This window comes from Zingiber officinale, chromosome 3B (genome assembly GCF_018446385.1).
Source record: "Zingiber officinale cultivar Zhangliang chromosome 3B, Zo_v1.1, whole genome shotgun sequence".
NCBI classification, from domain to species: domain Eukaryota; kingdom Viridiplantae; phylum Streptophyta; class Magnoliopsida; order Zingiberales; family Zingiberaceae; genus Zingiber; species Zingiber officinale.
This window is the reverse complement of record NC_055991.1, coordinates 15117542-15128923: the sequence shown is the minus strand read 5'-3', so window position 1 is coordinate 15128923 and position 11382 is coordinate 15117542. Positions and strand designations below refer to the sequence as shown.

The 11382-nt window shown below is 42.3% G+C and overlaps 1 protein-coding gene across 1 annotated transcript; it reads right to left on the bottom strand.

Moving 5' to 3' along the window:
* Positions 1 to 233: 233 nt before the first annotated feature.
* LOC122054700 (protein JINGUBANG-like) lies at positions 234 to 1745 on the bottom strand. Its single transcript, XM_042616137.1, has one exon. It carries the CDS (start codon positions 1743 to 1745, stop codon positions 234 to 236), a length of 1512 nt encoding a protein of 503 aa, XP_042472071.1.
* Between the last annotated feature and the right edge of the window lie 9637 nt (positions 1746 to 11382).

Genomic DNA, 11382 nt, shown 5'->3' with positions numbered 1-11382 from the left:
CTATAATAATTAATTCCAATAATTAAGAAATTAAATCGTTCGTCCTCCATGCGTGCCACAAGGGAAAATTTCTTTTTCTTCAAGTTCATAATTATTTAAATTTTGCACAACCACCGATTGGCCTATCCATTCTCTATGCATGGCCGTAGAATGACATCATGATACATACATACACACAGATGAAAGGATATATATGTAGTATATATATAGAATAATTAAAGATACAATGTAAATCAATACATGTCGTAGTTAGGCGTCTGTTGGCAGGGCAAAGTAGTCTCCAAGTCCCAGTGTGGTGTCGCCGCCGAACATCTACAGTCGGAATCGGCGTTATCGGCGATCTTCCACACCTTCACTGACTTATCCAGACTCCCCGAGTACACCACCCACCTCCCGTTCGACTTGCTTTTTTCTTGGTTTGCCTCCACCGCCAAGCACTTCACGGGCCCTGTGTGCCCCGTCAGCACTGACAGGCACACGTGGACGCCGCCTGCCTCTCGCCGCCACACGCACAATGTCTTGTCGGCGGAACCGCTAAACACCAGGCTCCCAGCCGCCGCTAGGCACAGCACCGCCACCTTGTGCCCTCGGATCACGCCTCCGCTCCCTGCATCGCCGCCCACACCTCTATGGTCCCACCAGCTGACGCCGCCGTCCGATGATCCCGCATACACCATTCCCGCCGCAGAGTTCACCACCAGCGCCGTTATCGCCATGTCCTGCCGCACGAGTGTGGCATACGGCTCATGCCTCGTTAGAAAGGCAGCTGCTGGTTTCTTCCCGTTCCCCTTCTTGTTTCCCATCGGCGGCTTCGGCAGTTGCTCTGGCTTCCACACCTTCACCGTGCCGTCAGCCGATCCAGTCAAGACCATGTTGTCAAACCCCAGGGCGACGGCGTTGATCGCGTCATCGTGGGCGTTGATCGACTCGACGCAACGCATGTCCTCGACGCGCCACACTTTGAGCGTGCGGTCCCAAGAGCCGGAATAAATTAGGGATTGATCCTCGCTGAGGCAGAGGCAGGACACGGCATCATGATGGCGAATCCAAAGGGCGGAAGAGCGGTGGTGGTGGCGCTTGTGGGCGGCCTCCACGTAGTTACTGGGGTTGAAGGAGCACTTGATCAAGTCCTTGAAGCGCGGGAGTGTTCCGACGTGTTTGTGAATACGCGGGTCCTTCGGGGAAGCCTTCCAAAGGCGAACCTTGCCATCCTGGTGGCCGGTGAAGACGCAGTGGTCGTTGGAGATGACGATGGCCTTCACGAAGCCGCTTGCGGCCTTGAAGCCGGAGAACTCCTTTTGGTTCTTCCACACGCGGATGTTCTTGCTGTCGGAGCCAGTGTAGAGGAGGTCGCCGACGGCAGCGAGGGAGTAAATGTGGTCCTCCTCGCGTACGAGGGAGGCGACGAGGCCGGAGCCGGCGGCCTGGAAGAGGTCGGTAGGGGGCGGAGGAGGAGCATCGGCGGGGTCGAAAAATGGGTCGGAGTCGGGTTGGTGGTTCCAAGGGGACATCTGCAAGGGGGAGCTGTCGGCGGAAGAGGGCTGGTCGTCGGTGTGGGAACTGTGGTCGGAGAAATAGCCAGGGTTGGCTGGGGAAGGGCTGCTGGTTCGGCCGTGGAAATCCTCCTCGCTGGCGGACTTGATGAGAGGGTCAGAGTGCAGGAGGGCGGAGAAGCTGGAGGTGCGAGGGAGGCCGCCGCCTTCTTCGGCGAACAAAGCACAACCTCTTATGGATTCTCCGTTCATGGATGCGGCAGTGTAGAACGTTTATAGGATGGCAGATCATGAGATAACAGAGTGGATATACAAGCTAAGGATAAAATGGAGGTGGAGGAGGAAACTGGAAATGGAGGAAAGAAAGAGAGGAGGAGAGGATTGGGCGGGAGGAGCTGCCAAGCATGAGGACGAGAGTAAGGCAGAAGCAGAAGTAGCCGGGGACCCGCGGACGCGATTCCTTTATATAGAGAGAGAAAGAATAAAAGAAATTATCAAAATTATTGATAATTAATATATCAAATCAATTATTCGGTTAATTAAATCTAGAGAAGGATTCTCTATGTTTGACGATTTTGAATATATATATATATATATATATATATATATATATATAATAAAATAACTAAAATATATACCTCAAAAGAAATAATGTCAAACGCCACAAAAAGAAACTCAATGATCAACTTACAACTGAATGCTAAAAGACTTTAGGTCTACAAGATGCATATATCTTAAATTAATAAATTAAAGGAATGGTAGCAATTAATTAAAGTGCATACGGAAGAATGTAAATTTTATTTGAACATTTTGCTAACACTTTTAGATTTGTTACACTTAAAGTATGATATTCAATAGTTATACTCATTGATACTCACTTTAAATTATATTCACATGTATTTGTTTCGTATTTTTATCTAGCGTATAAAACCATTTAGAAGTGACTCATTTGGAATCTCATTCTTAGAGTATGGACACATGGTTTTAAGTCCTCCCTTATTAGATGTTTCTCTTTTTAGAATGTATTTCAGTATTCTCTTTAGGATTTTCACAACAAATGTTATCTCATTTTTTATTCCATTATATCAATTTTTTTTATAATCTAATTATCCAATTCTTATGATCTAACTAAGACTAAAAATAATTGATTTGACCTCATAAAAATTAGCGATTAATCATCAGGATAAATTAGGAAATCTAGATGAGTCCTAACTGACCGCACATAGACATAAGTAATTTAAACTTTTTAGATGTAATGCAACTTAGATAAAATTTAAACCCTCATTATCTAGAAAGTTCGTTCCACCGATGCCTGCATTTAAAGTATGGTTAGTTGATCGTGATTGTCACTATTTAATAAAAATTACACTAATATATAATAAAGAATTGGGAGATAATTGTAAGATCTAATTTTTGGATATTAATTTCATGTGAAATATGTTATAAATTTTTGAAAAAATTCCGGCCCTCAAGTGTGACTTCACAAGAAATCCCACGTGTTTAATAAAACATGGAAATCAAACCCAATTTTGTAGCCCAACAATTTAGTTCATTTAGAACTAATTTTATTAATTTAGAATCATTTTATTCCCATATAAAAACATTTAAAATAATATAATAATTTTATTATAAGATATTCCTTGTTGCAATCAACCTCTTTCATCTATACTCCCTCTCAATCCATGAGATATATATTTCTTCATCTTTCATCACAGATGTTAAGTACTTCTCAATTTTCGAATTCTCTTGTTCTAGTATCAGTGAGTCTCTCTTCTTGTGGCCATCTTCATCTTATGTTGGTAAGAGCTGTTCATGAAGCTTTATTAGCTTCTTCCATAATTTTTTACATCTCGCTAGCTACCTATCATATATAAAATGTCGTTAGGAAAATATTATATGTATATACCATTCGAAATGGAAAATTTTAAATATTATATATCAAATTTGATTCGGTCTCGGGATCCATTCTGAAATTGCAAATGTTCTTCCTTCCTCTAGTGCTATGCTCTTATGATGGTCAATCTGACGAAGAGAAACTTTGCTCTAATACCACTTGTTGAGTATCAATGGACTCAAATTCATAATTCTTTATTCTTTCCTCTAGTGTTGTACTTGAAAGGTTGTTAAGCCTTTTTACAATGTTCCGGCTCTAATACCACTTCTTGGGGCTAGTGAGATTGCTAGAGGAGGGTGGATAGTAGTGATTCATGATTCATCGCATGTCAATCATGTGCTCATCTACAAGATTTTAATGTGTAGCGAAAAACATAACATAAAATATAAAAGAAAGCACAAACATAGAGACATCTCAATTTTACTTGATTCAGAACCCCCAATTCTAACTCCATGGCTTAATATCGTAGTGTTAACACCACTATCTTTGTTAACCTGTCAGGACTTCCTTTGCATATCATCTAATCAATCTTAATCTATCGAAACTTCACCATTACCTAGCATCTGGCGATCTTGACTTGCCAATAATTCATCATTTCCTAGAATATGGTCAATCTTAACTTACTAGGAATTCACCATTATCTAGTATCCGGTCAATCTTAACCTACCAAGACTTTACTATTACCTAGCATCTAGTCAATCTTAATCTATCATGACATTGTTAGTGCAAGGAGCATCAGATGATCAAACTTGAGTTTTGATATTGACAAAGGGTTCAAAGTTAAGTTTTATTGTTGTACTGATAAGTTTGACCAAATGTGTAGGAAAGTTCTAAGTGATTTTAGATAAGGTAAAAGTCCTAGTGGACACTAGACATGTGGAGAGTCCTAATTGCCGCTAGGCGAAGTCTTGATAAGTCGAGGATGTTAGCCAGAAATTCTAGGGTCGAGAACACTAAGTGAAAGTCCTAGGGGTCGTGAACACCAGGTAGAAGACGGGTCGGGGTTCGAATATTCAGCGAAAAGTCCTGAGGTCTTGGGTGTTGAGAAAGAGTCTAAACAGTCTAGAGGACTAGTTTGGTAAAAGATAAACTCTCCTGAGAGGAGTAGGTGAGGACGTGTTCCCCTTTGCGGGAACAGTAGGCATCAGTCCGATCTTGAATTTTAGCGAAACGCAAAGTTAGGACCGGACAGTCCGGAGACTATCAATAGGGATGTAAACGAGCCGAACCGAGCCAAACTGTATCAGGCTCGAGCTCGGCTCGTTTAAGTTATATTCGGGCTCGAGCTCGGCTCGAGCTCGAATCGAGCTTTTGTCACAAGGCTCGAGCTCGGCTCGTTTTAGAATTATCAGGCTCGCGAACAGTTCGACCTCGGCTCGTTATTAGCTCGATTATCAAAGTTAACGAGCCTAACTCGTTAAGCGAGCTCGGACTTGTTTTCGGGCTCGTTTAGAGCTCGTTTTAGAGCTCATTTTTTGGCTCTTTAAGGCTTGTTTTAAGGCTCGATTTAAGGCTCGTTTTAAGGCTCGTTTTTTTGGCTCGCGAGCCTATAAACGAACATGTTCGCGAGCTCACGAGCCGAATATCCTTAAGCTCGAGCTCGGCTCGATAAAACTGTCGAGCTCGAAATCGAGCTCTAGCTCGGCTCGATAAGATAAACGAATGAACTCGAACGAGGTTTTTACCTAATCGAGCTCCGAATAGCTCGCGAACCGTTTGGTTCATTTACATCCCTAACTATCAAATATTACTCTACTTTACATATTATTGCTTGTTGGACTAATTCTATATTATAAAAAATTAAAGACTGGAAAAAGGGCTCTAGGCGACCGGACAAGTTCCGAGTGCCCAAAGGTGCTCTAAGCGCCTAGACAAGTGGATAGGCACCCGAACGATGGTATGAAGTGGCGCTCACTGGTTGGCCAACCCACATCAACGATTCGGGCGCCCAGAGATGGATAAAACTTGCTAGATAAAGTTTTAATGGGAGAACGCCACATCAGCCCCGGTGGGGTGCCTAGATCAGGTCCAGGCGCCTGGGAATGTGCTATAAAAAGGCTTCAAACCAACAACTTTAGTACATCAATTAAAAAACTTTCTCTCTTGTGCTTTGCTCCGAAAGTGACTCAACGATGTCGTGATGTTGTTCTGACGACCAAAATCCCAAGTCTCCACTTCTTTAGTCGTCTGTAACTTTTATATATTCGTATTTACATTGTAATCAAGATATCATTTGTAATACTTTGACTTGTTAGTGGATTGCCCAATGAAAGTGGCCGATGATCATAGGCCTTAGAGTAGGAGTCATCACAGGCTCTGAATCAACTAAAACTAACCCGTGTTAGCTTGGCTTCTTATTTTTTCCTTTACTTCTTTATTTTTGCTGCGTATTCCGTGTTTCCAAAAAATATGAAAAAGTCTATTCACCCCCTTTAACGCTTTCGATCCAACATTCACCACTGCCAAATATTTGATCCTTCTTGACTTATTTGAACTTTTATTCTCGTTCTTAATATTTGGTCTTCTGTGACCTATTAGACTTTCACCATTGCTAATTATCCGGTCCTCCATGACCTACTTAAATTTTGTTCTTGCCAACTCCCTATTAGACTTTCGACTACTAAGTGTAAAGTTAGCCACACCCCACTTGAACTTCTTGGCACGGGCAAAATAACAATTATTCTAGAGATGGAAGTTTAAAGAGGAATTGTATAGTAAACAAAGCACGAGAAATCAATAAATGAAGGGAAACCACCATCTCTAGGTTTTACTAATAAAAGAGTTTGATTCAATAATAAAAATAATTCTAAAACAACTAAACATACATTTAAATAAACCAAAACCTTAACTTGAAAAAGACATTAATACCCTTGAACCCTTAAATTGAAAATGACTAAAAATAGTAATAAAAATATTTAGAGCCTCCAAAATGACCTTAAACAATATTTTTTTAGACCCAAAATTTGTTGGCTGTGGGTTCCACCTAGTAACAACTATAGATCTCTGATCGAGTTTTAATTTGGTGCATAGAATGTCTTTTTTTGATACTCAAGTAAAAAATTATGGCTTGTTGAACCTCAACTCCTCCTTCATCAGTCACCTCAGGTTGAAAATAATTTATCCTTAAGTTTAAAGTAATATCAGATGATAACCTAGGAAGAAGATCATCTAGCATCAACTCAACAATTGTTTATCGTGGATAGATATATGTTAAATATAATCTAACATGTTTGAGCATTAAAAAATAAGTAGCAACTGCTCCTGTTATCTCTGCTGGTGTATTAGAATCACAATTTTCAATCTCTTTAGCAATCAAAAAGTCAAGGACCGAAACAATATTCTTGTTATTGCAAGCAACTGTATTTCATAGCCTCTCTATCTCATTAGGAAATTAATTTGTATACTGATGGTATGTTAATTCAAGAGCCTTCTTCACTTTTGAATTCATTTGCATGCTAGTCCAGATAATATCAACCTTCTTTGGATCTAGTTGTAGTAACTGTAATAGAACTAATTATGTTAAAACAGTAATATTTAATTGTACTAATAAACGACGAGCATATTATTGGAGCAATCCCAATGGTCCGCGGGACCATGTGTTTTGGTGTTTGGGCAAAGGGTTTAAGTTAGGTTCACCCTTGTATTTGATATGTGTATTTGAGTTGTGCAGGTTTGCAGGATACACATATGACTCAGGTTGATGGCTTCGGGTCCGGTGAAGGATGGAGCATCCGAGGGACCGTGGACAAGGCAGCGAGGACAAGGGCCGAGGGAAGCGACTTCGAGGCATACGCGAAGGATGACATTGGGTACGAGCCGCGGGCTTGAATGCATCCGAGGGACGAGAGCCAAAGGAAGTAGGCTTGAAGGCAAAAGGTCAAAGCTGCAAAGGAAGAATCAAGTGAGTCATAAGGGTGAGGCTGCACCAGAGATTGTACTCGGAGTAAAATCCTAGTTTTAGGGTTTCTTGTAGCGATCTTGTAAGCGCCACTGTAGTAATCTTGTAGCACTCTTGTAGCGATCTTATGTGATCATGTTTTAGCGATCGGTGCGATCGGCCGATCGGCATCGAGCAGAATGTGTGGAATCGAGCCGTTGGGATGTAGCGGTCGAATTTCCACAGAGGGCTGCATGTTTTAGCAGTCGACTGGTAGGCGGGGTTTTCCAACCCGTGGCCTATAAAACCAAAGCTTGGGAGCTTGGTTTGAGTTGACGAAATAGAGGTGGTTAATCTCTATTAGTAGTCTACTTGTGCCCTAGCGTCAAAAGAGCTCTTGTGAGGGTTGTGGTGAGGTTTCTCCACCCACAAGGAGGTTTGAGCTAGCCGGAAGTTTTCCGGGGAGTAATCCACCGAAGGATCGGGATCGTCCACCTTACGGACACGCCGTGGAGTAGGAGCTTTATCTCCGAACCACGTAAATGATCGTGTAGCTTGGTTTGAATTCTTTCCTTTAGTATTTAGCTTTCTACTTGTTTTGTTTGCATTTCCGCTTGCGCACTAACGTTGTAGAAAGAAGCGAGTATTTGGGGGCGCCGTCTATCCAACCCCCCTTCAAGCCGGTCGTCCGATCCCCAACACATACAATAAACTTTAATAACAGCAAAGGGTTAAGAAATTGTGTATCTCCGGTCGAAGCGTCGGACGTGCCGACTGTCTTTAGAGAATTGATTGCCGCCCAAGGTGCAAAGGCTCTCCGGCAAAATCCTCCCAAGATCCGACAACCGCTCGCGTCGCTCGTAGGTGCACTCCAAAACGAGCACCGCACTCGGACTCAACCTCAAATCGCAAACCAATCCTCAGAACTCGGAACAAGGGGAGAGAAGAAGAAGCAGAAGGCAGAAGAAATGCTTTGCTTCGGTGTGTTTTTAGAAGGAACGGAGGAAGTGTATTTATACACTTCGAAACAGTGCAGAGGAAGGGACGCACTTCCTCTTCTCACGCGCGGATGAGTTGTATCGCATCCTCATACGACGCGGAGCGCGCGCGGATGCGTTGTATCGACGCGGAGCGCTGCTTCGCTTCCTCACGCGGACCAGAAACGAGACCAAACCAGAAACCAAACTGGTTGGGTTCAGACTGAACCAAACCAGCAAAAACAGACCGGGCCGCCCGTGAGCGCAAGGCCCACGGGCTGGGGATTTGCACCCCCCCCCCTGCGCGCGTTAATCGCGCACGTGACGCCCGGTTTATGGATTTCCGGCTCGAACTCCCCAAATCCACTCGATTTGGGCTTGGCCCGTGCATGCGTGTAGGTCTTCTTATTATTGCTAAGCAAGGATGGAAGGGCTTCATATATAAGCCCTTCCAAGCTTCTCCACTTAGCAATGTGGGACTAAAAAAAAAATACTACAAAAATTGCTTTGAATTTAAAACAAAACTCAACACTAGTGAGAGTGAATTCAAGATGTATCAAGAATTCTACTACTTATGGGTTCTCGGTATAAACACAGAGAATATGATCATTATGTTGAAGCACATGTGTGGTTAGAGGAGACTCCTCAGTAGAAGCACAAAAATTCCTTAATGCAAGCTGTTGCTAATATTTTTTGAATTCTTGGATAAAATAATTTCTAGTAAATGGAACCAAGTTGTGATTCTTGTAGAGGGTTGTTTATTCTCTCTGATGCCAAACAAGAAATCTCAAGTGCATTCTTCCCCATCGTGCATCGCATGACTTGGCCACAATAGTGAAATGATTATAGCTGATGCAAGTTTCCCATTAGGCCTGAACAAAAAAAGTATCACCATGAAATTTGGGTTATCACCATGTTATAAAGCAGAACCTTATTCATGCAATTCATTAAGATCTTCATTCATTATAATATGTACATTGCTAAGATCCATATTCTACATAAAAGTATCAACAATGGGTTCAACAAGCTCATCACTTTCAAATTTGGATTCTTCATTGTCATCATCCTCTTCTTCCAAGACATCTTCATCAAATTTGTTATATCTATCTCATGCTCATTGATCCTTTCTAAGAGTGGGGATTGTTGACTCGCCGATAGCGTTGCTACTATAGGTTGTTTGGAAGCTTACGTGGCTCGGGGCTTGCAAAAATGATCACTCAAAGAAAGCAGGTTAGAGGGACGGTCGAGAGAATTCCCTGCGTGGCTACTCTAATTCTCAAGTTAGCCCTCCGAATAAAAAACTAGTGGATTGAAAGATGAAGTTTTGGACCTTATTTTCGCATACCTTTCTCCCTGGAGTTGTTCTACCTTTTATTGAGTTGAAGTGATGTTGTTGACATTATCACATTTGTGGGAATAAATGGTCATTTATTGCCCATTTTTCCAGAGTGAATACCCACATTGTCCACCTCTTATGCATTCATGGCAATGTGGCTCGCGCATTTCCCGAAAGTAACGGTTCATCTAGGAAGTGGAAGTTGGGAATCAATGGCTTAGTGGCTTGGAATCGAGAGTCGGGGGAGTTGGGAGCTTGGAGTCGAGAGTCAGGGTCGGGAGCTTGTTAACCCACACATGCTATCCTGACTTGATTATTGACCCTCTTGGCCACATGGCACCTACGGAATACCCTCGCATTACTAATCTTCCCTTTAAGTCTAGTCAAAGGAGGTGCGAGTCTAACTAACTAGACTACACCACCACATGACCAAGTCTCAATTTGGTTTGTTATACACGTTGATAAGAAAATCCTGGGCTCGTCTTTAATGAGATCCTTGCTTTAATTATTGGCATGCCTCTTAAATGTCAAGCATGCCTTGTTAGCCTTGACTTCCAATCCTAGAGAATACCTTTATCTCCAAAATTATATCAAATTAATATGATGCGACCTTTGGTAAAGAAGAACTACCATCTATCTTCAGCATAATGATTATTTCATTCTCATAATTCAAGCTCGATCAAACGACCCTCCAATATCCCTATGATCCAGATCCAAGAGTCCATGTTGATCGTTTTTAAATATAAGTAGGGCATGACAAGGGTTGTTATTATATGATGGTTTTGTCCGTCTGTCATTCTTCTTCATATTGCCTCTAATTTTTTACGCGTTTGTCTTGCGAGTAAGTTCTTAGTCTTTCCCCCCTTCTCCTTTTCCTTATTAGTACTTTGATGTGCATCTAGTGATGGCTTTGAGAGATTCTTCATCCACCCCTTCGTATCAGACCATAGAATCCAATTTTAGTAATGCCTCCTTAACTCGCATGAGAGCCATCTACGGAATTCCATATGATTAAGTCTTGCTACTTCCTAATGGCAATGGCAGCCCCGATCGTCCCCCTCTTGGATGTGTAACCTTCTTTCATAGTCATTTGATTAGTGGCTTGCGTTTTTCCATCCATGTCTTCTTTATAGAGATCTCACAATATTCTCATATTTCACTATTAGGGCCAAACTCTTTCAATATATTGATCGGCGTTGTCATTTTGTTTTTCTTATATCGTATTCCTTTGAATGATCGTCTATTCCATTGCTTCTTTTACCCCAAAAAGATAGAGGATGGGGTCTTCTTCTTCTCCTCACGAGCGGGTCACGGTTTGCTAAAAAATTTTCCTACTTCTCATAAGGGGTGGAAACCTCAATATTTCTTCATTAGAGCCCCCGTCCCAATGTCTTGGCCGAATCGATCACAATGAGATCTACCAACACCTCCTACCATAAAAGACTGTCACTTGGTACGAGGCTACCACTAAGCTTCTGAGCAGTTTCAAAATATAAAATTTGACAGCACTTCTTTACTTGAGGAAGGGCTTCTTCATATGTTCGAGCTGAGGCCACTTTGAACTACTCTTCGGCTACCTTTTAGTACAATCCTGCTCTTTTGCTTCATTTTGTTTTCTAACTAAAAACTGCATCCTCTATTGCAACATCCACCATGATGAAGGCTACCTTCGAGAATGCCCTTTGGATGGCTGACGTTGAATTGAAGGCACATGGAGCTAAGATTATAGACCTAGCTAGGGTGAACCCTCCTGCGGAGGCTCCGACTGTCCCCACGCCCCCCGTTGCTCCACTGAACCCCAGTTT

Excerpts from the sequence above, each read along its gene's own strand:
- LOC122054700 (XM_042616137.1), bottom strand. The coding sequence starts at position 1,745 with ATGAACGGAGAATCCATAAGAGGTTGTGCTTTGTTCGCCGAAGAAGGC.